This window comes from Drosophila takahashii, chromosome 2L, assembly GCF_030179915.1.
Source record: "Drosophila takahashii strain IR98-3 E-12201 chromosome 2L, DtakHiC1v2, whole genome shotgun sequence".
Classification (NCBI taxonomy): domain Eukaryota; kingdom Metazoa; phylum Arthropoda; class Insecta; order Diptera; family Drosophilidae; genus Drosophila; species Drosophila takahashii.
Genome location: NC_091678.1, coordinates 19803125 through 19830433, shown reverse-complemented (window position 1 = coordinate 19830433; position 27309 = coordinate 19803125). Strand labels below are relative to the sequence as shown.

At 41.1% G+C, this 27309-nt stretch overlaps 5 protein-coding genes across 5 annotated transcripts in view; 2 read left to right on the top strand and 3 right to left on the bottom strand.

The window, feature by feature from the left end:
• The window catches only part of bru2 (bruno 2), a 54798-nt gene extending 44070 nt beyond the window's left edge, over nucleotides 1–10728 (bottom strand). The window contains exons 1-2 of the mRNA XM_017156603.3: nucleotides 10496–10728; nucleotides 5894–6959 (exon numbers count right to left, since the gene is read on the bottom strand). Of these exons, the coding sequence (XP_017012092.2) occupies nucleotides 5894–6678 (785 nt within the window). The 5' untranslated portion in view covers nucleotides 6679–6959; nucleotides 10496–10728. The remainder of the gene's footprint in view (nucleotides 1–5893; nucleotides 6960–10495) is intronic.
• On the bottom strand, nucleotides 233–1740 carry LOC108067542 (ribokinase). Its single transcript, XM_017156612.3, has 2 exons — nucleotides 1577–1740; nucleotides 233–1523 (listed from the first exon to the last, which is right to left on the bottom strand). The coding sequence occupies exons 1-2, from the start codon at nucleotides 1630–1632 to the stop codon at nucleotides 284–286; spliced, it is 1296 nt and encodes a 431-aa protein (XP_017012101.3). The 5' UTR covers nucleotides 1633–1740; the 3' UTR covers nucleotides 233–283.
• A 3265-nt stretch (nucleotides 10729–13993) lies between the features above and the next one.
• Nucleotides 13994–15438, top strand: LOC108067527 (uncharacterized). Its single transcript, XM_044395006.1, has 2 exons — nucleotides 13994–14060; nucleotides 15260–15438. The coding sequence occupies exons 1-2, from the start codon at nucleotides 13994–13996 to the stop codon at nucleotides 15436–15438; spliced, it is 246 nt and encodes an 81-aa protein (XP_044250941.1).
• A 4338-nt stretch (nucleotides 15439–19776) lies between these two features.
• On the top strand, nucleotides 19777–20558 carry LOC108067540 (uncharacterized). Its single transcript, XM_017156602.3, has 3 exons — nucleotides 19777–19888; nucleotides 19943–20328; nucleotides 20384–20558. Exons 1-3 carry the CDS (start codon nucleotides 19846–19848, stop codon nucleotides 20459–20461), a joined length of 507 nt encoding a protein of 168 aa, XP_017012091.3. The 5' UTR covers nucleotides 19777–19845; the 3' UTR covers nucleotides 20462–20558.
• Nucleotides 20081–21134, bottom strand: LOC108067528 (uncharacterized). Its single transcript, XM_017156577.3, has one exon. It carries the CDS (start codon nucleotides 21132–21134, stop codon nucleotides 20601–20603), a length of 534 nt encoding a protein of 177 aa, XP_017012066.2. The 3' UTR covers nucleotides 20081–20600.
• Between the last annotated feature and the right edge of the window lie 6175 nt (nucleotides 21135–27309).

Genomic DNA, 27309 nt, shown 5'->3' with positions numbered 1-27309 from the left:
AGTTTCATCCCGATAGCTCAAAAACTGAGAGACTAGTTTGCGTAGAAACAGACAGACGGACAGACGGTCAGACGGACATGGCTAGATCGACTCGTCCAGTGATGCTGATCAAGAATATATATACTTTATGGGGTCGGAAACGTCTCCTTCACTGCGTTGCAAACTTCTGACTGAAATCATAATACCCTCTGCAAGGGTATAAAAACAAGGAAATTTTGCTCCCTTAATTATAGGTTTTTAATAATTTTAAGTGACATTTTGATTAGCGTTAAAATATTGTTCATTATGTTTTATTAGAGGGCGGTTCATTAGTGGTATCTACGGGCTTTGCAGGTTCGTTAGAGGTGCGTTCCACTGTTTTTCGAGGCTCATCAGCGGTCTCCGAAGCTTTTGGTGGTTCTTCGGGCTGGGGAGGTGGAGGAGCTGCAGCTACCACAGGTTCCTGCTGTGGAGGAGCAGGTGGTGGAGGTGCCTCCGCTTCGGCGACAGGCTCTTCAGGAGGCGGTGGTGGTGTTTCTTCAGCCACTGGCTCTGGAGGTTCTTCTGCTGGGGCTACTGGTTTTGGTGCTGAGGCTGCAGCCTCCTCAGATTCCTGCTCAGCTTCCGGATTGGGCGGTGGTATGACATTGAAAGTGGGCGTCATGAAGCACAGATCATTTTTGGCGCTCTCCTTGCCCGGAAAACTGGGCTGGGTGCCGCGGCGACCCAGGGATAATGCGGCACAGGAGTTGGCCGCACTGATGTGATGCTCTGGAGTCAGCTTGGGGAACCGGGCGATGTGATAGGCCAAGCTGCCCAGAAAGGCATCGCCCGCCCCCGAGGAGTCGGCCAGGTGCGGCACATCGGAGGCGGGCACATGGGTGCACATATCGCGGTTCTTCTTGGACATGTAAACCGCTCCCTGGTCGCCCATGGTGATGATCACGCTCTTGGCTCCCTTCTCCACCAGAATTCCGGCTGCCTCTCGGGCCTGTTCAAGCGTTTTGACCTCCTCCATTTCGGTTAGATGGGCGGCTGCCTCCTGGTTGACAACCAAAATAGTGGGTAGAACAATCATGCCCGCGGGAATGTCCTTTCTCAGGGGCGACATGTGCAGTATGGAAACGCCCTTGAACTGGCGCAGCGCACACATGGTGGCATTCATGTCCGCTTCCAGCTGGCAGAGGAGCACCTTGGCCGCCTGGAAGGACTTCTTGGCGCGGCTCACATCCTTGCCCGTAAGAAAGGCATTGGCCCCGGCCACGTTGATCTTGTACTGCTCCCCCTCATCGGACACCGCGATCTCGCTCATGCCCGTGGGATTGTTCTTCACCTGCTCGACGTGCTTCACATCCACCTCGTGCTGCTGCAGGTGGTTCAGGTAATCGTCGCCGGACTCGTCTTTTCCCAGCTTGGCAACCAAGGCCGTGGAGGCCCCCAGCTTGGCAGCTGCCACACACTGATTGGCCGCCTTGCCGCCGAAACAGGTCTCCATGTAGGTTCCGGCCACCAGTTCCCCGGGTTTTGGCAGTGCCGCCACATAACTGGAATATTTATTTCACTAAATATGAATTTTCCCTTCCTATACGAGACTCACGTTATGTATTCGATATTTGCCGACCCAAAAACCACAACATCCAGCGGCTTTCCCATTTAAAATGGGCCTTGTTGGCCCGACAATTTTGAAAAATATTCTATTGAAAATTTTGGACTTGGAAAAATCTACATTTCTGAAGTGTAACGATACGGATTCTTTTGAAAATTGTGTTGAATAATTTGACAGTAATATTTTCTACCCTTTTAAAATATTTATTTAAAATACTGTAATCCAAAAATCAAACTTTTAAAAATCAATTAATTTTCCTGTTTCTGTTTCTCAATTAAAAAATGAATTCCCACCACTTGCAAATAAAGTGATTGCAAATCTCGTCTGGAGGTTTACAACTTTTTCATTGAACTTTCATGGACAACATATTGTTTGGCCATCCCACCGGAAACCCACTCCTCCGCTTCCTAACTTCATTTGCTAATGACCATAAAAAAGAGAGGGAGATAAACAACAAGCAGACCATTTGCTCGCCATCTTTGTCCTATGCGATACCAAGTTGGCTAACAGCATAAAATACAAATACTAATTGTTATTAGCAAACTAATCTAATCTAAAAAGTTGTAAACGTTGTTACTTTTGTTCTGTGGTTGACCAGTCGCACGACTCCAAATTGGAGGAGGGGAGTTTCTGGTTCTGCAGAGGAGCAGTTCGGGATGAGGGCCTTTGAGTGACTGGGAAACGCATTGAACGCTCCACTTTGAGGTCACTTTCAGTTGGTTTTTGTGTGCTGCCGAAAAAGTTTTCCCTTTTTCCCGGCCAATGTTGTTGCTCCTAATGGGGGTTTATTGGGTGCTCTTGATGGTGTACGAAATTGACTTTTGGTTGGCTGTCAATTTGCCCGGGGTCTCGGTTACGGAGCCGATTTGCCGTAAGCAGAAGTTGTCAAGCAGTTGGGCCAATCAATTTCAGCACTTAATTGGCCAAGCCAGTTAGTTGGATGGCGGAGTGATAGCTGTGTATGCGGATGAATAACTTGGAATAATTGGGATTATTTCCATATTTTACAAAGGCAAGCTATAGGATATTACTTTAAAAATATTTTAAAATGGATAGAAACATTTTGTTAAAAGCTTTTAAAAAATAAATACATAAGCTGTATTAAACATTCATACATACATATGAACAAATCACTTTAATAAAGTTTAAAATAAAATTAAAGATACAAATTTATGTTTGTGAAGCTTCAGAATGTTTTGAAAGTAAACTGCAAATTTACACAGTTTGTTAATTAGGATATTTCAAGGTGGTTATGTAATTGCCAAGAATATTTTAATACTACTCAATCATATTTTTTAATATCAATCAAAATATTCATTTAGGTTCCGAAAATTTTCTGAAAAACAATTTCACTTTCAGCATCGCATACTTTTAGGCTAACAATTGAAATAACCATATATCTTGGCGGAGTGACGTGACAAACGTCTCCCCTGTTTTGGTACATTATTAACTCAGGCTATCGCACGGAGTCATCTGAAACGATGCCATTTAGGAAATTACTTCCAATTTACTTTTAAATTTCTTCATTTTCCAATTTCCTGCGTAAGTAATTCCCGCGCTTGCAGCCGCCATCCATCTACCCTTACTCTCGCTTTCTCACCCCCTCAGCCAGTTATGAACTGCCTCCGTGCCCTAGATGAAAACCCTGCGACACTCAGTGAAAAGCCCGTGAAAAGCGGTGCGGCAGCCGCGGGCCATCGAATGACAAAACGAAATTAATCTATTAGAGCCGGAACGAGGACGAGCCAAATTGTCTATGTCAAGGTGATAAATTCAGGCCTGCCTGCAGGTGAACAAGCCAGGATGGCAAAGTCGAGTCGTGGGGAAGAGGCCACCCTAATCCATCGCGATTCCTGTGCCTGCAGCGTAAATCTCTAAACGGCAGGCATTTACGCATCAGCCAATTTCTCGAGTGTGTTAGCATAAATTTGAAAAAAAAAAATAAAATCTAAATATAAAACCAAATAAAGTAAAAAAGAGCGGAGCAGCGACAGGTGTGTTGCCCCCGGAGTCGGCAGGCAATTATTTCCGCCAGGCGCGAATCCATCGGGGAGTCAGGTGAGCGCTCCCCGAGTGCCAGCTCTCGGCTCCCAGCTAACTGTCTTTCTGCTCCTTCTCCGGGATTCTCTGCGAAGTTCTCCTCGCAGGTCTCTCGGGGCTGCGCCTGTGCATTAATAATTCAGTTTCATTTAAATGCGACCAGGCTTAATGAGAAAATCGCCTGCGGTGGGAGCTGCGGCGCGTCAGAAAGTGAGAAGTGGGAGTGTGGGTGTTGGGTGGTCCCAGCACAGCGTAATGTAAATGGGGATTTGGGTCAGGACAGCAGGTGTTTTCCAGCTCCGTCGCCAATGAGCTTGATGATGATGCTGATGACGATGTTGGTATCGCAGCTCAATGCGCGAATCAACAGCTTGAAGCCTCGTCGAGGGGCATAAAATGTCTCCTAACAGTGAGTCTGGGTAATAAATCTATTTTTTACTTTCTTGATTTAGAAATATGATTTTCTTGTAATTTCTGGATTTTGCTATATATATTTTAAAACTATTTTAGCATGTTACAAAATTCTTACAATTTGAATTGATTTCTTTTTGATAATATTAATACAAGGACAGTAAGTAACAGTTATTTGAGACTTTTATTTTAAAAGGCCTGTAGAGATTTTTGCACATTTAAATCAACAATTTTACTTGTTTTTATAAACTCTAAAGACATGGACAAATAAAAGTTTATTTGTTTTTCACATTTGCCTATACTTTGAGGACAATAGTAAAAAGTGTGTTATATTATTTTTAAAACAAAATATCACAGTAGTCTTTTTAAAATAAATGTCTTAAATAACTGTTATTTACGGTCCCTGAAATATTTAATATTTGACGAAGCTTTCTAAAATAAAATAATCACTAAAGAATAAAATCTCAAACTCCAAATTGACACTAACGTAGTTCCCTTTATCCGACTTTTAACGCTTTCGTCACTTTTACAACTCTATTGTTAACCACTGTGCACTGCGGCGATATGGCCATGACGTGGCACTTAATTTATGATGGCAGTTTGTTATGCCGCGCCTGTCACAACAAAAACAAACAGCTCAGAGATAGAGGAAGCAAAAAATGTATATTTACAAGAAGTTGGGGATGGATAAGGCGGCAGGCGGCAGCCTCCCCTGCGTTGGACACAGGCCGTATAAAAATGACCCAACATAAATTTAATAATTCCTGCTTTATTATTTAATGGCCGAGCTCGACAGCAGAGAAAGCCGGATGGATGGTGGTTGAGTTCTGCGAGAAAGATTCTCTAGTTCCCAGCGATTTCTTAATGTGCCCTCAACATTATCGTCTTTGTGATCATCATGAAGATGCTATAATATTCTAATTACAATGTCCTGTCAATAATCATTCGCCATTATCGCTGATGACTTGGGCTATGTGAAAATTGTCGCCTTGATGGCTGCTGCCAATTAATAACATTAATGCAATGGCAATTATCATTAGCTACTTGATGGCCGCTTCGACCTTCCACCGCCCGCCTATCAATCCACTCAATATACCGCCCACCCAGCCCTTTGGCCAATGCACATTGTCACTTATTTTAATTAAATAAGGCTGCGAGGTGGGCCGCCGACGGATTCAACATTCGGTGGGAAATTTTTATAATTTCCGGGCAAAGGAAGCTCACAAATAGAAAATGTGGCGCACGTCCGAGAAATAACCATTTGAAATGTGATAGCCAAAGTTGTCTGGGGGTGGCAGGTGATGTCCTGGGAAGCTATAGGAAATTGAAATGTTCCATAACGGCAAGGTAATATGCAAAGCGATAAGCGATAAAGATGTGGAAGCGAAGAAAGGACAGCATTTCGGCGGGAAAAATGTAAGAGGAAAATGGAATATTTTTAAACATAGGTAGTGTATTTTTAAATGTCAATATTAAAAATAAATTGGAATAGAATTAAGATTTCTTTAATTTAGATTAAATTATAAAATGTTTTTAATATAATTATGAAAAGTAACAGCCCTCAATCAAATTCTTTAACAATAATATAACAATATATATTTATAAAAAACCTCTTCCTTTTTATAGAAATTAATACAATATTTTACTGCAGTCTTTTCAAGACAAAACCTTAGCATACTTTGTAGAGCTCACTGAAAATGGAAGCAGCTATCTGCATTTCCCCCGATTTTCCCTGGAAAATTACCGGCTGCAGCAGCAAATCATTTGAGTGTAATTAGCAGTCATTAGCCAGCAATGATGCAAAAAAACCGGAGGCAAGAATTCGGATTCTGGTTCGAACACGGGGGAAACACTCACCGATTTGGGCCGCTGGTGGGTGGTGGTGCAGCAACGGGTGGTGCGGGGGCAACAACAATGGCCCCACCCTGGTCGCCTAATGAAGTTCTGGAATTAATGCCGGAATTCAGCTGGGTTGACGGTGCTGCTGGTGCTGCCGCTGCTGCTGCTGCGGTTGCTGCGGTGCCTGATGTTGCTGCTGTTGCTGCTGCTGCTGCTGCAGATATTGCTGCGATTGCTGTTGCTGCTGGCAATGCTGCTGGGCTGGAATTTATTTGGTTGTGCAAGAGTGTTTCAAACAATGTTGTCGACATTTTTGCCGCTGTTGCTGCCGCTGCTGCTGCCGTTGTTGTAGATAATGCAGCGATATTACTGTTGTTGCCGCTGGGCCGCAAATAGGGATGGTAACTTTTTGCAGCTCCCGTAAAAGTTGTTGTCGCTGCAATGGCACCTGAAGTTGCTCCCGAGCTCGTTAGATTCTCTAAATAGTCGTACTTGACCGGCAGTATCTGCTGATGTTGCTGTTGCTGTTGCTGCTGGCTATTGTTGCCGCTATTTAAATTGTTATTGCTGTAAAGGCTATGGTTGTTGTTGCTGCTGCTCTCGGCACTCGAATTGCTGTTGTTGCCATTAGCAACATGGGCAACAGGTGCCGTTGTTAGCATTGTTGTTGCTGCAGTTGCTGCCGCGTCGCAAGTTGCCTCTGTTTGTGTTGCTGTTGCTGCTGCTGCCGCTGTTGCTGTTGCCGTTGCTGCTGGATTGCCGCTCAGTTTATCCGCGTGCAGACTCAAGGATTGCAACATCATTTATTACACCTTTGCTTTGCTTTTATTGCCAACTCCTGCAGCTCCTGTCGCTAATTACTTTTAGTGCCGCATTTGGCGTCGCTTGCTTTTTAATTTGCTTCGGGTTTTAGTTTTATTAAAATTGTATATTATTTTGCTGCCGGCAGGAGGCTCCTCTTGCCGTGTTTAGTTTTGTACCCCTTTGTTTATCCTTTCTTTATCACAGTTTTTTTCGCTTTTACAATTAGCCTCTGCGTTTTCTTTATTTTTTAGTTTTTAAAAGAGTTGAGACGGAGTTTCAGCTGTAATTAAATGGAGAACAAAGTGTTAGCTGATTAAAAGACATGTAGTTAGGGTTTTATGTTGTGCTATTGAGTGTGGGAAGCGGTTAAGAGATAAGTGGAAAAGTTTACACTGTCAAAATAAATAATATAATATGTTAAAACTAATTACAAACAATCTTTAGCGATTAAAAATCACAACAAAAGAATAATATTTAATTAAAATCGCTTAGTTTCGGCAATTTCCAATTAGCTACTCAATGTTTTACTATTCTGAAATGAGCAACCCATGCAAATATTTATTAATGTTTTAAGTAGCCACTAGGAAAAACCGCAGTCAAAATGGCTGCCAGATCGTCCGCCTTTCGAACTCAAACCACGCCCACTTTAGCTAATCCCACCGCCCATGGAGCCTAACTGCATAGCTAAGCGCATTTGAATGGAAACCATATTGACTGACAGACTGACCGCAGTACTTGGGCCACTCGACTGTCTGCATTCAAGAGCCCGCTTTGACTCGCACACAGAAGTACACTCCGACATATGGATACACACTAATGCAAGTGCACTGAGGAAAATTAAGTTGTAATTTAAGTTGACAACATCAAAACAAAGGATGCTTGAGGCAACAACCCAAATTGCATTAACTAGAACTCCTAATAAATATTTAAAAAAATGCACCACTTGGAAGCCAGTTCTACATGGTGATATAATATATTATAACGAAGGGAAAAATAATGTTATTGTAAAAAACTTTGTAATTTTGGGCGGTCTTAAAACTAAATTTAAGCTCAAGCCAGTCACAATTTTAAACCTCAAATTTCAAAATTGTAAATACAATAAACCTTTTTCGCGTGTAGATGTTGGCATCTGCCGCTAAACAGATAAGCATTTCGAGTGCTCACATAGTGAAGAGCGAGAGCTCAGTTGGCCGCATAATGTTGAAGGCTCCAGCTAATTAGTTAAATTGAAATCAAATTATTTGTTGTCGCACTTGACTAGCCACAGGCATGGGCGCCTTAATTAACGCGCCAGCACATATACCGATTTCTGTAGACATATGTAGAGTGAATGGTGGGTAGTTCGGGGCAAAAGCACTTACACATGGTGTACGCGCCAGGAAAGCGATTACTACTAGCCTTATTGCTTTACGACCGGAACAGCGCACTAAAGGTGAATTTAAGGCACTTTAAATATCTAGCTAAAATATATTCTTAATTTAAAACGTTTTCTGTTGACGAAAAAAACCTAAGTTAAAGTTAATTCCTTTATAGATTTATTGTACTATTTTGTGTTATTTTTAAAAATATTTTTTATGAACTTGTATTTTTCTAAATTAAAAGGAATGATAGATAAATGTTCTTATTGACGATTTATATTTTTTATAAACATTTAAGTCAATTATAATGCACTACTATTTAATTTAAAACCGTAAAATATTTATGTACCACTGTCGGTTTATCCTGCAATATATTTTTCCTAAATTTAAGGTTCACTTAAGGCGCTCACTTTGAGACTAGCCTCACTTTGGACGAAATTCTCTCGTTCTCCAGATAATCGCCACGAAATTCGCCGGTTTTTCTATTATTTTTTAATAAATTTCAACGTTTGCATATTTTCGCGCTTTTCTATTGACGTTCCCCGCTTATTTATTTTTGCAGCGCGCTCCAGTGCTTTGTTTTATTTTTTGGCTCCGTCCGCTCCTCTTGGCCGGGCTGTGGCAACTGTCGTCGTCGTCATCATCCGCATCCGCATCGTTGTCGTGCCATGAGGCGCTTGCCCCCCCAGCATCCCCGCCACTTTCCCCTCGAGCTGTGGCAAGCGTGTTGGGAAGGCAGTCATCGGTTCGCCAGCGGCGTGCTCCTGCTCTTGCCACGCCCGTCACGCCACGTCTGTTTTTCACCGCCCACCGCCTGGCTCCTGCGGATCCTTGCCACTTGCCACGCGCTTATCCCAGCGCCATCAAACGATGTCGACGACAACAACCTCGACGCCAACGTCGTTAGAGTCAGGGTATGCGAGACATTTAAGGGATATTTCGTTTATATTATCAGGATATTTTAAGGGCCAACTATAGATTTTAACTTACAGAGAATTATGTAAAAAATAGTTTAAAATTTAAAGCTTAATTTAGCAGATTTACCATTTAAGACCATCCCAAACCCAAAAAAACAAAGTACGTTAATTCATCCTCAGTATTTAATTACCTAAACCCATTAAACCCCCGAATATCTTTGTTCCGGTTCTATAAATGAATCATTTTAAATCAAAATTTGCCTTTTCAACAAAATAATATTATTTTTTTTGTAAAAGTATATTAACTCCAATAGAGTATCCACCCTTCGAGCTAAACCTGCACTTGATTACCCCCGGCTGCTGCATTATGAGCAGTTATCGCCGCTGTTGCTTTTCGTACTGCCGATGTAGCTCCTGCAGCCTTAACGCACATAGAGCCAGGGGATATAGATACGGATAAAGGAGGAGATCGGTGGTGGAAGGCAGCCAGCTGTGCCATCCTCATCCTCGCTGCTGCTGTCACCTTGTAATTTTATTTATCTATTGATTATTGAGTATCTCTTTTCTATTTATTTGCCTTTGTTTGCCCACGCAGCGTTGACAGAGAGCTACTACCCCCAAACCCAAAGGCAGGGCCCAACCGCTGGCACCCTTTGGCATTTTTATTAAACCAGATTCCGATCCGACCGTGTGTGGGGGTGTTTGGGTGTGTGTGTGGATACACGTTGGGCCCCAGGCTGTTTTTTAATTAACTTTAGTGACAATATTTTGCCCAGCTGCCTTTGAGCCGGGGGAAACGCACCAAGCAGCAGCACCCACCCACCGGAACCGAGAGATAATCAAACTTTTGCCCATTGTATGCAAAGATGGGCAACGGAGTCTTGGTCCCAGGGACACTATGACCCCGATTCTCGGTGTTTTCTCTGTCAGCGTCTTGCCATTCTGACAGTTGACATTTCGTAAAGATGTCACTTGTCCAGGGTTGCATTGTGAACTGTAGCCATAGTCGGTCCACTGCACTATACTATATGTACGGTGCTACGAACAGCAACACATGTCTCGTTCACACATCCCCATATGTCACATTCCTCTCTCTCTTTTCCCCATTCACTTGTTGAGCGACTTTCCTTATCTTATCTCGGGTTTTATACGTTTGCTTTATTGTGGTTTTGCTTTTTTCCCTGCTTTTTTGGAGACAATATGGTATACATTCATACGCATTTATATCCAAGTAACTGGAGTTTCTGGGAGACCGGGGATGAACAGGTCTTTATCTATAGTTGCAGACAAACTTCAGATAGTGTCTTAGTTTCAGCGCAAGTATGACTAATCCCGAGAAAATGGCAAAGAGACAGGTGAAGATAAGTGCTTATAGTATGTTAAGTGGAGCTGTGTAACACTTTTGAGATTAAGAGCTTAGCCAATGCAATCTGTGGTAGTTTTTGTGTGTATAATAGTTTGCTTAAGAGTTATTTCAGTGCGCAATTTACTTTGTAATAATAATTAAAACGATTTATTTTTTGAGAAAAAAACATACTCACATCTAAGGAAAAATATTAATCAAGTATCCAGATAGAAATAAATTCCATTTAGATTTTTCACACACCTTATGCCACAAGACCCTTATCTAGGGCATATATCAAGTACGTTTATCTATAGATATCGGAGTAAATCAATCAAGTAAATCACTCGAAAGGCACTCGCGAGCTGCACTGATCAAAATCGACCGATCGAAGGAGACGACCGCACGTAGACGCCAACGGAGAACAACTAACGGAGTCAAAATTCCAGTTCCGATTTCATAATTCTCGGCCACCAAAATGTACCGACTCTCGCTCGGAAAAGTGTTATCTGCAGCCTGATAAGAGCTTATCGCTTAATTGCTCGCCGATTGCCGTCAGGTAAATTTCACTTGGCCGTCTCTCACTTTTCAGCGTTTTCTCTGGCCAAACATTTGCTCCGGCCGGAGAGGCAGAGGTGTTCTCCCGCTACCGTCGAGTCGAAATGTTTCGGGGCTTTGTTTGGGTTTCCTATCGCTATCGGATAGTACAGGTTGTCGAGCTCTTTAATTGACTATCTTATCGAGACCGCGGAGTGCATCGACTGGGGAAGGGGAAGTGCCATCCGTCGGACCGGGCTTAATCCAGCAAACACGCGGGGAAACTCCCTATCCAAAACTCATGACGAAACCGAAACCGAAACCGGGTCTGTGTCCTGGGAATTATCATAGAGGACTCTAAACAGCCACTGCAATTACTTTCCAACTCTCGACTTCGCGCTCCATATATCCGCACTATAATGCTCATAAATATAAACTAAACTCATGCGAGTGGCCGCTCTGAATTTATATGTACGGGTATATCCCTCTGCCCGGCTCTGTCCATCAGTCCGTCTGTCTGTCTGCAGGGCCATTACACAAATACGATATACGAAATACGAAATACCAGCGCTGCCAGCGTGGGGAAAACGGAGAAAATGGAGACCAATGAGCTTGCCACGTAGCCATAGCCAAAGCCAAAGCCAAAGTATCGATGAGTTTCGAGTGGGTGACTTGTGGGTCGTGTGACCGGACAGCCGTTCTCATCGACTCTCTCGCCGGTCGGTCTATATACCTCATATATCTATATATCCTATATAGAACCGGTAAATAACCGATACGTGTCGGTAAAGGAAAGCTGGGTTTTGTGGGTTTGTTTGTCATTGTGCCATCAAATTATAATAAGCGACTGTTTAGTGGTAAATGTGTGTCACTTTACATACGGCCTCTGTCTAATTCTATCTCTCTCCCACTCTCTGTTGCTATCCTTTTCCCCTCGCGAAGGATATAATTATGGTATTGGAGGAGGTGGACAATTGGTTTGTACCTGCCTTGGCCAGAATCGAAAATGGAAAAATCGAAAATTCAATTATCTATTCAGGGCTCGAGTTATAATTGGGGTCTATGCTTGGGCTGTCCAATCAAGTCCTGTTAATTTAAGCGGATATTCAGATATAAAACCCATTTAATTAATATTAATCAATTCTTTATTAGCCATAGTTTCTAGGCATTCATTCACAAACTTTTCCTCAGCTAACTATCAGCTGATAAGAATTGCGTGAAGTATTATTAAAGAATTTGACAACAATGTGAAATAGAATTAGAAGTCATACGCCAGATTAGTTAATCATTCTATTAAAGCGAACACCAAGACCCTTGTAAAGATAGCACAGCAATTAATAACCTAAACAGAGTCACCCATTAAGGAAATTATATAAAAAAAGATATACACACTGCATTCAGGCTATATATAATCCCCCACCTCGGCGACTTTAAGCCAAATATAAATTAACGCAGTATACCAAAGTGTTCTGATACCAATCTGCTGCTTATCGGGAGCTAGCGTCTGTACCTAACTGTTTACCGATTTATCTAATCTGAGATTCTTATCTCGAGCAATTACTCCGCACTTCCTCCGATGCCAGGTGCTCCCCTTCACACAGCCCCCCTCCAAATCTGCCCACAACTCACGAGTTGCGACAGACACAGTGGGTCACGTCTGCATTCATCCGCCCACAGGTACAGTGGGTGCGAGTAAATGGCCGCCATAAAAAGTCAGCCATTGAAATCCAAGATATATGCCGGTGTTTCTTTATATGGATAGTTACTTTTGCCCCATTCATTGCCCTCTATTACAGAGAAAGAAAAAGAGTATGAGGAACTAAATTGAATTTTCCTTTAACCGGTTGATAACTTTAAACTAAATGATAAAGTCCCAATTTATTTATTTAAGCAAATAATTTATAAAAGTAAAACATTTTTCTTAATTTTCTTAGAACTATAAATTTAAAAAAAAAATCACAATTTTTTAAAGTGTGCCATGTATGGCAACTAGTAACCCTTTTTGTTCTTGCAATTCGATTTTTTGTGCCCTTATTGCTCGCCCCTTCTGTTTCGGCTGGCCCCGAATAGCGATCAATATTGAATTGAATTTGACCAATGGTTATGGCCACGATTCGGCGGCGACCACGAACAGACTTTTGTCCGTCGGCGGGAAGGCGTGTTGGGTAAGCGGAAAATGTTATTTAATAATTTACAGCGAAGCATTACGGTAACAGAAAAGCATTTCGGAACTAAAGTTGCTGGTGTAGTCGAAATATTAAACGCAACACTTCCCTCGCCCATCAGGCATTCACCATTCACCCTATATACTCGCTGCGAGAACCCTTCAATACCAATAATATTATTAGAAACTCAACTGGAAAATCGAAGTTGAAGAAACCACAGGAATGCGGTTGAAAATGCAACAAAAGCCAAAACACAGTTTAGTGGTTGAATAACGACAACAGCAGAAGCCAGGACATGGCCGTAGTCCGGGTTTGGGGGGTTTCGGACAGCTCGGAGGGGGGTATATAGACCGACAGACCAACCGACCGTCGGACAGACAGTGAACTACTAATAAAGCCAGGTGGACGCAGGTGCTGGAGACCAGGGACGTCGGCCAAGGCAGACAAAAGGAAGCACAAATAATATAAATTAAATGTGGGGAAAGTTGCCCCATGGCCGTCGCCCACTCGAAAGAAAAGCAAGCTGAGTAATTATTTCCGGCAGAGTGGGCAGGCAGGACCTGGAGGAGAGTCCTTGCGGTTTGACTGCAACACATGGCCGGACACTTAAACCGGAGTGTGGCAAACGGGGTTGGAAAATCTATCTGGGCAATAATTTCGGTTGACATGCTTGCGGTAATTATTGACCGTAATGACAAAACCGTATACGAATACGGAAAATGGATAGCCCCAAACCCAAACCCAAAGCAATCCCGAAACCCAGACAAATTGCTTTAGTTTTTGGGGTCATCTGCTAGTGGGTTGTGTCTGTGTGTGTGTGTCTGCTAATTGGATACCGTAATGGACATCAGCTGATTTTGGGATCGGCATAAATTCACTAAAACACACCTCTAAACAAATAAAAATTGTCACCGCCATCGAACTATAAACAAGCGAATCGTGGGCCATAACTTAAATCTATATTTCGTTTTATTTGCACTTGATGCGCAAGATTTATGGACAACTGGCCTATATATATCCGTATTAATGGAGCGGAGCTGTCGAACACAACACAGCCCGAGAGTTTGTCCAAAAACTAATTAATAATTTTCCTATCGCTTATTTTCGGATGGCGCTCTTCGCTATCTATGCTTTTCCTTCTTTTCCACGATCTATTTTCCGATTTCTTGTATGTTTTCGCTAAATTCATTTCAATGCCGGCTATTTTTGTTGCAATGTGGCCCACATGTTGGGCATTCGGGGGGCAATAAATATCGAATGCGACCGGCAGAGTATCCAAAAGACCTGCTCCCAAAAGATCAGCTGGAATTTGCTCAAGTTTTCGGTTTAGCGAAGGGACTTACTTCAATGGCAATTGACTCTAGTTATGTGGGAGAGCTTCCGTAGACTAGAACGATTGCTTTTGTGTGACAAATTGGCCGGGCGATTGTGATGCGATTGTGTTTGCGAAGATCCAAGATCCCAGAAGACACACGACCGATGACGCGGAGGAGACCGTTGATCGCGTGAGTTGAACGACAAATGAATTCACTTGATGGGTGAAGTGCGAGGTCAAACCTCTCTTGGATGCCGCAGAACGAACGCACTCGCAGAAGCACAATTCACAGATAAAGATACAGATACGCACACGATACACGCTGCAGATACAATCAACAAACAATAAGAGAGGCAAATTAACAACACTTAAGTATTTTCTTAGTTTTAGTGAAATTTTAAAGGAACTTCCTTAGTAAATCTTTGTGTAGCCTTTTATTAATAATGTAATTAATATTTTTAGCTTGTTACTCAAGGATCTATTCATATCACGGTATAATTATTACAAAACTTGTTTATCTTTAAGACTGATTTCTTTATAGATCCTAGCTGATTTAATTTAGATTTTTATTTGTAATTATTTCTTATGCACTTTATTAACTTTAACGATTTAAAAACACGATTTTATCTGTGTATCTACCTGTACTATATAATTGAAAAATATTTTATTTTTAAATATTTTTCTTTTATTTGAAAAGCTTTTCTAGTTAAGATAAATTATATTCGTTTTATTTTGTTTTTTATTTTATTTAATATTTTCTTTTTTTATAATACCCAATAAATATTTAATAAAATATTTTCATTTATACATTTTTAAATCTTGTGAACTCTTGAGATCAGTTAGCACTTTAAATGCATTGCATTACACTTTTTGGCTAGAATTTCCTGCACTTTTGAGCTGGCACTGCAAGTGACATGATTTCCAAAAAAACTGCACTGGGCCACAGAAATATTATTTTATATATATTGCACTTTATATCCGTGTGTTTTTCTTTTCGGGCGTGTAAAAGTGAAAATTCGAGTGGGCGGCGACGAACCGGCGACGACGATGCGCGCGATTTTCTCGCGTGGGGCTGGCGGAACGTTCAAGATGGCACTGCCGGGCGATCCGCGCCGATCGACTTGACAGTCCATGTCCATGGAGCCGCCCAGCGGACCCGTCGTTATTTATTCCGGAATATAAATTATAAGTATAAATAATATTTCGAGAAATAAAAATTATGCATGTTGTATTTATTTAGAATTTAATTGAATCTGCCGGCGGCAGTCGGGGGCGTTCGGGGCACCGGTCGTGTTGACCATAATTTAAATCAAAACACAAATTAATTTGTCGCTCCTCTCTCACTGCACTTGCTGCTCTGTTTAATATCTCAAGATTTTGCGGAAAAGTGTCAGCAAGTGTCCACCGGACAGAGAGAAAGAGAGAGAGAGGAGAAAAGCGTGGGCTTCATCGGAAAAACAAAGTGAAAAGCCGCATCTCTCCGGGTCGCAGTCTCTGCGATCTCCGATCGATTTGCAGCTTTTACGAGCTGTCCGAGCAGAACTAAACATAACCATAATGGAACGAACATCTGTTTGTCTTTTATTTACGATGCTTCCTAATTTCTCTCAATGGTCCAACAATGCCCGATCGCTGCTTCCCCATAGGTGAGTTTCCTTCTATTATTTTTATTTTCCCGTGACATGTTGGCAGGCGGATTAGTTTGGCCGTTAGTTTGACAGGCTCTATAAGTAGACACTCAAGTGGGTGGCATTCTAATTTGGCTGCGCTGCTCGAACAATTTGAATATTGCTCGGGGGATTAATGGGTGTGGATATGACCCATTTGGGTTGCACTCTATAAATTAAACTACCACAGATCGTTGGTATTTTTTTCATGGAGAGTGCCAATACTTTTATCTCGAAATAAATGTGGTTGCGGGCCAAAAAAAATTATTTACAAATCATTGTGTTTTCCTCGGATTTGAAAATTTTCCCATGCAGCTCTAAGAGGAAATTCCCCATGCTATTCATCGATCATTCATCTCACAACATTGTCAAGTTCATTCCTTGTTCCCATTCCCATAAATCAGAACAAAAGATATTATTTTATCCCGCAGACAGTGGCATTGTTAGGGGTCCGAGAAAGGCTAATATAAAAAAAAATCGCCAATTACTCAAAGGCACTCACTTGGCTTTTAATGTCAATGGTTGCGAGTTCCATAAACTGCTTGGTATTGCTTAAATTATAGCCACAGATTATCATTTTGTAACGTGTTTAACTTCAGTTATTTTATCGAGCTATTTGTAATGTTTAAGTTTTATATATTTTTTAACCCCCCCTTCTTATGAGTTTTCTATGGCTTTAATTTTTCCGAAGTTTTAAAATCATTGCGAAGAAGATTTTCAAATTAAGAACGATTATTTACAAAACAACATATACAGGGTATGCAAATCTGCAAAGCAGCAAGCATAATTGTGCACGTGTTTTGAATAAGTGGAAACTTTCCTTTGGGGAAACTTTCTTAGCCACCACTAAAACCACCACCACTTTTACCCCTTGGATAGTTTTTTGGGCGTTTAAAAATGCGCGACCGCATTCATTAGAGCAAATGGCTTAAATACTTGGCCAGTCGAAGCTGAACTGATGAATGGCAGCTTAAGATTCGGGATCCAGAACTTCCACTCCCGCAACTTCAGCTGCTAGCCCACGGCATTTGTTGGTTTGTTTGACTTTGGGCTCTGGGGTCCCGGATTAAGTTTGCTGCCCGGGTAAAGTTTCGTTTTCCTTCGCAAACCCACCCCAATGGATTCGTGTTATCGCCCCGGCTGCATACTTTTGCCGCTCAGTGTCGAGCAGCTGCGAGTGCATTTGCCATTGCATACTTTCGGGCATCTCGGAAAATATTTGCCTGCCGCTATTGGAATTTGCAAATATTCTTATAAATTATTATATCAAAGTTCGGCATTACTTATGGCTGGCTGGCTTCGACAGAAAACTTTGCCTTACTCTACACACTTTTCCTCTATTTTGGCCCACTCTCTCTTACTTGACACTTTAGTGTAATTAGTTCTCGTGCGGTTGCAGCTTTGCGGGAAAATCTCTTTGGCTTCGGGAGGGGCGGAAAACTGCACTGGTTTGGGTTTTCCATGTTTTTGTGGCTTTTTCATGCCCTTTGATGTGGCAAAAATTTCAATTAATGCAATGCAAAATACTTTCAAACTCTCCTGCTCTACTTATTATCCATGGATTATGAAAATCGCTCATGTGCCGCGAGCAAAGGTTGCCTAAGATCCTGAACTAATGTACTTGTTAATGCTTGATTAAGCAGCCTTGGGTTGAGTCTATAAAATATTGAACTTTTGTGGTGTTTAATAGGATTACTAGTATATGCCTCTGTGCAAAGAAAATTTGGCTACTTTATGTGATATGATGTTTATTAATAACTTAAGGCAAATGTATATTTTTTTTTTGCATTTGCAATTGCATATTTGACCTATTTATTAAAAGTTTAATAAAGTAATCTATGTGAATTAATGCTTAATTGCTAGTAAATACTTATAATTTGTAAGTTTGTGTCCCATCCCAAATTGCTAAGACAAAAAGTCAAGCAATTCGCAACAGAAAACTTTAGTTTTTGTAAAGCTTTAAAGAAATTACACTTGACACTTTTCAATTAGTGAGGAAAGTTTATTTTAATTGTAACAGTAACACGTTGTTGCCATCGCTACCCAGCCCAAAAAAGCAAGAACAACACGGGCAAGTTTGTCAGGACAGTACAAAAGCCAGGCAAACTGAGGCCGAAGTCAAGGAGCGCCCTGGGAGCCACAAAATGTCAAAAGAAAACTTTTCTGCCCAAGATTAATTACAATTGAAAACAAATGAATGCAAAAACGATAAGCAGCCGAAAGGATTTCCACAGCAAGCCAGCGGGCGCGGGTTGCGGGGAAGGCCAAATGGAAATGAAAACCCAAAACTCAACTTTGCCAATCAAGATAGAAGAGGGGGTGCGGCGGCTGAAAGAGCTCTAATCAGAGGAATGGTGTTGAAATAAATGTTCACACCTACAATAGAAGCCTGAAATGCAAGAGCATTAGCTGCACACTTAAAGAAATTGTTTTAAAAGAAAAAATCCAAGAATTTGTGGGGGGTAAAAAATGGAAAAACTTTTAAGAAAGATAAAAATAAATTACCCATTGTAAAGAATCATTGGAAAACATTATTTAAAATGCCTAAAGATGGTTATAATATAAATTAATTTTAAAAAATATGTAAAGATTTATTTGACACCCTTTATTTATCATTTTATACCCGTAAAAGATTTTTAATATTTATTAAACTAAGAATATAATTGAGAATTAAACAATTGTTTATTTTCCTAGATTTTTGGAAATTAATATAATAAGTTTCACCTTCAAGGCCCTACTTTCTCAAAGTGCTGGTAACAACTGTTGGCTAGTCCAGTTTTTCGGGGACTCTAACTTCTGACCGATAGAGGTGGCAAAGTTTTGGAGAGGTTCTCCAGATGGGGGAACATTGTGCTGGTCGGCGACGTGACCTGTTTAGTTCTAGCAAGGAGTTGCTCTATTTCGGTTTAGTTTTAAGTTTTTTATTGGGTGTGGGGCTTTTGTTTGTTGGTCGAGTGCCAGCGGTCAATGGGGCAGCATTAGCACCACTTAACCCGCAGTGCAGTGTCTTGCCTGTGAAAAACTGCCTTGGCAAACTTTTCGTGCATAAATCATGAAATTAATTAATTTTGACACACATTCCCCTCAGTCGCTCTCTTAAAAAGTAGCGCCATAAGCAACTTTGCCATCAAAGTATTTTATTCTTTTTCCCTGCAGCCGCTCCTCTTTGCCAGAAATTAAAAGTAGAATTGAGAAGTGAAACATCAACACCAACAACAACTAAACGGGGAAAACTTGCCTTGCCACGCAAACTTTTCCAACGTGCAGCGGGAAGTGGAAAAAAGGGGGAAAAGAATCAAGTTTGAAATATGTGCAAAATTCATTCAGTATTTGAAATATTCCAAACTTGCTATAAGTTTCGTATGTTTCGCCTTTTTTCACTTCTTCTATTTTTTGCAGTTTTTTTGTGCTGCCAAAAATAAAACTTGCGCCGTGAGTTTAATTTTATTCATGCTGCTAAGTGAGTGTTGAGTGAGTTTTCTGGAAAAAAAGTAGTGGAAAAAGAGGGAAGGCTGTAGTTTGAGCGACAGAGCTCAGGCAAAGTTTGCGCCCAAAATGTTTCACTATTTAATTGCATAATTTGAGAGCGCACTGAGATTACACCTTCATGAAAAATATACTTTTTTTTGCAAGAGAAATGGGTGCGAAAAGTGTGTGGACACATATCAGTTAGATATGTAACACATATTTTATTTTTACTGAAAGTAAACTTCGTCACCACGTAAAGTTCCGCTTTGCAATGCACTACTAACAAGATTATTCCTAGATTATGCCTTAACAAATTGATTGGGTATATAAATATTTTAGAATGTAGATACCAAACTGACATCAAATATCCATTAAACTAAAAACTCTTTCAAGCAAGATGAAGTTATTTGCCTTGATGCTTGTGGCTTTTACTGCGTACAGTGAGTTTAGAAGTAATTTTTCGGCAAATCAAGCATGATTTTGGTTTTTGATAGATATCGTCATGGCCGTATTGCCCAAACCTGAGACTAACAGAGACCAAAGAATGGCCATAACAGTGCTTGATAGGGAAGTCCCCGATGATACGATAATCGAGGCCTTCCGGAGGAAGTTGTACGATAAAATTGAATCGGTTAAATGGAAGTCACAGATTAAACTGTGGGCTGACCTTGGCATTGATGCCCTCAGCCATCCCATATCGAAACTCAACGAGATGGTCAACTCGGTGGGCCATCATCCAACCTACGAGCTTTGGTTGGCTCAGCTGCGCAAGAAGATTTGGGAGAAGGGTCAAAGCTATGTAGTGGTGGTGTTCCGCAAAGTAAACACGGTTTTCACTGTCCTTCACAGACATCTGAAGAAGAAAATCGACAATATTCTTGTAAGTAGTTCGCATATAGCTAGGGGTTATTGAATGGGTTTCTATTTCTTTACAGAAAAATAAGGCCAAGGATTATGGCGTTAAAAACGAAGGCTCTGGTTATATCGATAACGATGACTACATTCGGGAATAACGTACTTTGTTTAAAACATTTAAAAATTATTATATTAAAATGAATACATATTTAAACTTTAAACACACAAAATAAACAAATGGCATTGCAAGCTTAATATTTATTATCTTAAAATGTAAAAGTTAAATAAAGTTCAAGTTCAGTAAAGATCAAAAACAAAGTTCCACAGGTCTTGGTCAGCGGCCTTATCCTCCTTCCCCAAATCGTCGAGCTTCTTCTTGAGTTTTCTTAACTGCTTTTCATCGCTAAAGATAGCGTTGAATACGCGTGTGGTGAAGTTATCGTAGATACCGAGTCTTCGGAGGAGCTGCAGGACTTTCTTATCGAAGTCATTGTTTGTTATTGTGACGCCCTGCCGAAGGGCATTACTTTCGTTGGATAGAGTTCCATTCAAAACCGATTGAGTGCCAGTTGAACCGACATCCCGCCGAGGAAGATTGAAAACATTAAGTGCCTCAATTTTTTGGGCCAGTTGCGATAGGGGTAGCTCGACTGCCTGCTGAAGTTGCAGGAGAGTCATAGAGCAGTCTCCGCGCCTGGCTTGTTGAAGACTCTCTTTTAAACGTGACGTGACGACATCGTTAAGTTTTCTTAGTGGCTCCCAGGAAACACTCTCTTGGCTTTGGATCCCTTGAGACAGGAGAAGAATCGCAGCTAAGACTAAAACTTCCATGGCTTCTTTGAGACAACTGCTTGGATTTTCTACGGATCGGCGGCTTTATAAAGCACATTGGTACTGCCGATAGTCATGAGTTATGTTAAGGTGGCAGGCAGTAAAATATGAAATTAGACTTTTATTGACAAGGTCGGAACTAATATAGTTATGGAGGTCACTGCTTAATGAGTTGCGTTAGTTCAAAGCAGATTTACGATCCTATTCAGAGATATATTTTAAAAGTAATAGAACCAAGTACAAGTAAAACTGTTTTGCATATAGCAGTAGATGACATCGTTTCAAAATTTACATTTCAAAATAAAACCTTAAAAAATCAATAATTTTACTCAAAGAAAATTTTTTTAAATGGTTTCTATTCTTGAATGTAATGGTTTTTTTTGACGTTGAATCGAAAAGGTATTCTTTTTAATCCATTAACTTTAAGATCTTGTTTTGGAATGAAAAGTATTATATATGAAATGTATTTAAATTAAATAAAAATATAGAGTTAAGTGTTTTTAATCTTTTAATTGTATTCTAAAATTATCTAATTTTGGTGAAAAAGCATGCATAATTTCTTTAACAATGTTTCAATGCTTGCAATGGTTCCTTCTCAGGCAATTAAGCAAATGCAGCGAATGTCTTTTACTGCTGGGGAATTGAAAAGGCAAACACAGGGAGGGGGTAGTGCCGATGGGGGATGCGAATAAAATGCAAAAACATTAACCCCGGCAGAGAACTCGGCTCAGAACAGACCAAACTTCGAATGCAAAGAAAAGCGGCAACTGTGACAATGTAAACAACAGCGGAAAGAACTGGTAACTGGGTGGATGGGAAGGGGTGGCTGGGGGTGTAGGGTGCTCCTGGGTGGTGGTAAAAAGTGCATACAAAATTGCCAAGCATAGGGGAACAAAAGAAACAAAAACGACGCCGTCAGCTGCAACGCAAAACTGCAGCTAACCGAAAATGGTAATGGCCTTCCATGGGCGGCGAGAAGGGGAGTTGAGTGGGTGGCAGAGGGGGAGTTCGTTTCAATGTTTCAGCTTAATGCGAAAATCTTGTTGCACACCGCCTGCAGCAAACGATTCGGCCTCCAGACCATGGCGAAAAGTCTATTGTTTCACAATCATAATTCTCCTGTAAGCTGTCGGTTGAAGGGTTTTGCTGGGCGTGGAAATGGCGATTGAGGGTGGGTAATGGGGATGGGGGGTCCTTTTCCTGGCTGCAGGAAATGAACATCATTAATTTTGCCATTCTGCATTTGCATTGGAAATGGCATTTCAATATTCGCTTCGCTTTCAAGATTGCCAAAACCATTTTCCGCGCAGCCAAATAATCTTCATTCAAGCTCCAAGTGCCCCGTCCCGCTCACTCCGAATATCGCCCATCCCGCTCACTCTCTCTGTCGGCGGCTTGGAAAAACTTTCAACTGCTGTGCGCGATTGCCGCGACGTGACTTAATTTCCACCACCGGCAGGCATACGGCTAAATATTTGTTCTATTCGAAGGGGCAGGGGATTTCGGGCAGGGGTTAGTTAGACTCTTACACTGCGAGGAAAAAGATTGTGGGCTTATCAGACCACCAACAAATTGATTATCATAATCGATAAAGCTGAGATATCATACAACTAACAGCTCAAACATTTTTAAGTAATCTAAAATTTAATTTGTTTTTTATTTGTTATTCAATAAGTTAAATAAAAATCGTTGTTAGTAAAAACGTTTTTTATAATTTTTTTTAAAATTTTATTTTTAGTATTTCTTATGGAGCTCGTTTACAAAAAAAATATTTAAATGTTATATATTATATATTTTTATATTTATGCTCTAAAACTTATTTAATATTTTTGTTTAATAATTTAAACTAAAATAAAGTTAAAGAAACCTTACTTAATAAATTGGATGATTTATCCAATTAATTTTGTTCAGGTTGCTTATTTATTGGGACTTTAACTAAAGCAATTAAAACAATTTCGCAACTATTTATTTCTGCCCGTGTATGTTTCACTTTGAGCATTTATCAATATATGGACATGTCCTGATAACTCTGTCGATGGGAATTGCGGCACGTAGCGCTCGACACTCAAGTGTCCAAGTGTTGAAAAAGCCGTGCATAAAAACTAACACGTACGCACCGATCCGAGCCGAACTAAACCTTGGCTACTGGGGGGCTAAGCCAGTCCAGTCCATAACGGATATATAGTATATATATATATATAGTGGGTCCGGCAGTGGGCTCGAGAGCGAAAATCAAAGCTAAGCACTTTCAATTGGATTTATGCGTTTGCGATGTGCCCAAAGATGCGAATCGGAATCGGAATCGCGTGCCCAGCTGGCTAATGTCTCAATTTCCCCGACTATAACCCCCTCACCCTGCAAGGGACTTTCTTATTAATCAGCACAAAAAGTTTTCCGCACCAACTTGCAATTCTGCCGATAAGCAAATAGCCCAAAAAACTGTTTACACAACGCATACATGGCCAATTATCCCAGTACTCATGTGTGCGTGCCAGTATTTGTCTTTGAGTGCCTTTGGTTATTAAGTTTTATGATCAGTTTGTGTATTGCGTTGAAACGATTTATTTAGCTAAGCGGAATTAATTGGAATTTTACGTGTTGATTTCCCCTACACTTACACTTAAACTTACACGAGTGGAAATGAGTTGGGGCCGGGAAAATCCCCTTGAGGCCAGCCAGGAAAAGCTTCGGTGCGCTTAGTTTGCCTAATCGATTATAAACTGAAGTGAGTGGAGAAAATGTAAACATTTCACAAATTCTCCTTTTACACAGTTTCGTTTATTGAAGTTTATAATTAGAGGCTGAGAAGACTTACATTTATTTCAAGGGTATGAGATAGGTTGTTCAAAGTGTTAAAAACGTTTTAAAAATCCCCACAAAATCACATCAATTAAATTAAATGTAATATAACATTGTTATGTTTATATTGAAACATATGTAAGATATAAGAGTGAGATGCTTTAATCCTATTTACATCTATATTTACAGAAGCTACCAAGTATTAGTTAAATTCTAAGCTGCTCTTAAGCCAAAAAAGCTGTAAGATCTTGTTAGTTTATATATTTTATTGTCATTGTTTTTTTTTGTAAAACGTGTATATAATAATTCAAAACTTCCTTTTACAGCAAAAATGACCATTTTCATCAAGCCGATAGACTTCTGAAGCAATGCTTTTCCATGCAGCTTCCTTGGTAACACAAATATAAGACCACCCGTCTCCGTTCACTTCAAAGGAGTGTTTGGTCCTTCGCCACTTTGGGCGGGAAACCGCAGTTAATGCCGGCAACAAAAGCGACCCAAAAACCAAATCGCTTAGCAAACAATGGCGGAGGTCCTCCATCCCCATCCCGTCTATCCAAAAAATACCCCTTACGACCACACATTATATGCGATCCAGCAGCTGGGCAGTCCGAAATGCTTTATGCGATTATTTGCTGAAATGTTGCGAAAGCGGGTTTCGTTATTTATTTGCCTGGGGGCCCGGCAGTTTCTTTCTCTATTTCGGTGAAAGTTGGGCGGGCATTAACAAACATTCCTGTGGCCGGCAGCAAAAAATTGTGGCATATTTCATGTTTGCTCCAGGAGCTTTTCTTGGGACGACGGATCAAAATCGCTCAAGTGTTAAAATTTCCAGGCTGGAGATTTGCATGACAGGAGAGGAAGGAGTATACCATATATACCTTTATTGAAAACATAATACGCCTTTCGCATACACGGTTTCCATTTCATTGCTTTCGCTTGCCTCTCGATGCCATTCGCTTCGATTCGATTCCATCCTATTCGATTCCATTCTGTTTTGGGTATTTTTTCGGATGGCGCGTGACAAAACTCAACTTATGCCGGCTTTGAAATTTACTTTGCCCGGCTAATCCCGGGGATGTACGAGTCCTCGGAGAGCTGTCGGTGGAGTGGGGCGGCAGGGCCAAAGGAGTGGATCCTAAGCCGGCTGGCCAGTGCGTTTTTTTCCCGCTCCTCCCGTTCGAGTGGCTGTCACAAACGCTTCTGGCCAAAAGCCATCGCAAATGGCCGGAGCAGGGGGTCAACGACGGGAGTCGGCCATGTCAATGGCCATGAAATGACAGGAGCACCAGGAAGGGCAGATTACGATGGGGTTCAATCAGAAATGGAGGCCCAGGACACGGGACACAGGTCACTCAGTCACTCAGGGGGCACACATTAAAGCCCATAGCAGCAATCTCACGGGAATATTAAGATTTCAGATTTAAGTTACTGGTAAAAAACTAAAAAAATTAACTGAAAATTAAGTACAACGATTGTTAGGGTGAAGAAGAAAACAGGTAATTTTTAATAAATAACTAAAACAAGAAAGGAAGCTACCTTCGGCTAGCCGAAGCTTATATACCCTTGTAGATAAAAGAATACTCACTCGGTGCAGTTCCAGGGATTCCAGATTCAGCGTTTCGATTTATTTCAATTTTGTTTTTAAGTAGTCAAAAATCAAAACGCCTACTTCCTACAAAGTTACAATGAATTTTCTTATATTTGTTTGGGAGCCTTAAGATATAGTGGTCCGATCCGGCTGGCTCCGACATATGTACTACCTGCAATAGAAAGAAGACCTTCGGGAAAGTTTCATCGCGATAGCTTTAAAACTGAGAGACTAGTTCGCATAGAAACGGACAGACGGACAGACGGACAGACGGACAGACGGACAGACGGACAGACGGACAGACGGACATGGCTAGATAGACTCGGCTATTGGTGCTGATCAAGAATATATATACTTTATGTGGTCGGAAACGTCTCCTTCACTGCGTTGCAAACATCTGACTGAAATTATAATACCCTCTACAAGGGTATAAATATATACATAATAATAATTAACATTCTAGATCGTATCTTTGCAGCCTATAAAAATAAATTTAAATATTAATTTCCAGCGAATTTTATATAAATATTTTAAAGGTTTTATTCTAGCACTCACGCACCTTTACCTTCAGGCAGCTTTTCTTATAGCTTTACCAATACAACCCTTTACCCTCAACTGTCCCCTGGTAATCCTTTTACGACCTGTGCCCTAAGTAAACAATCTGCGCACTTCATTTGGCCACCAAAAAAAAGAAAGCACTGGACACACAATTTACAAGCTGAAAATCTCTGACAGCTTACAAAGAAATTTGGCGAAAAAAATTAAGGCGCGCAACTTAATCGAAAACTTTTTTGCTGGGAAAACTCTTTGGAGGGTTTGTCATTCCGGACTTTCCCGGCCAGAGCTTCTGTCCGAGCAATGAAATTAATGCACAAAGTTGGCTGTTTGTTGCGGCGGCCTTTTGGAATTTCTAATGAGCAAAACAACTTTTTTCGGACAACAGACTTCGGCGAGGTGAGAAGCTGAAGAAATTTGATTCGAATTGAGGGTTGGCCAGGTAAAAGTTTTTAAATAAAAATTAAAAATTGTCAACGCGTTAAATTAGGGTCGGAAATTCGCGGAGTTTTCGGAAGGCTGGAGATAAAATTGAAATTGAATTGGGTAGCTGCAAGTGACAGAAGGGGTGGCGATTTTCCAGCCACGTATTGGAGATATTCGCTTCAAAGGAAAACTTGCAGCTACCCGTCCTCTAAAACTGAAGGGTTTGGCTCTTCCCGACTGTCTTTTCCACCTTTTTTTCCCCCCTGCCCACGGGATTCATAATCTCCCCGGTAATCTTTTAATCCAGTCGAGTGAATTTTGTACTCGATTGTGCAACAAAGTTGCCAAAGGCTGCCCAAGGAAGCGGGCTGGAGTTAACTTTCGACAGCAGCTAAACATGTGAGGGAACTTTCAGGGCCCTTCACTCCCTTCCCCCTCAGCTACCCGGTCCACCCCCTGTTGCCATTACATTAAGCCCACACAACTTTGATGTCATCTTTGTGCTTAGGCCCCACAAACAAAGTTTCCATGGTCGCTCTAAAAAAAACTTTTTTAATAGTAATGGACTTTACTTCTCTGCCACTCAGAGCACTCACTTTTTTGTGCCGCCCGAGCGAATGTTCCTTTTTTTTGTGCAGTGTAAGCCGGCAACCAGGTAAAATGCGGCTCCACAGCTTCAAAAAGTTATTTCCGCCACAAATGAACAGCAGATGCATTTTTTTAGCGTCTCCCATCGATACGAATGTGATGAAAGTGGTCCAGGGTTTTGAGTCCTATGTCCTGGCTCCTGTTTCCCCGGCACTT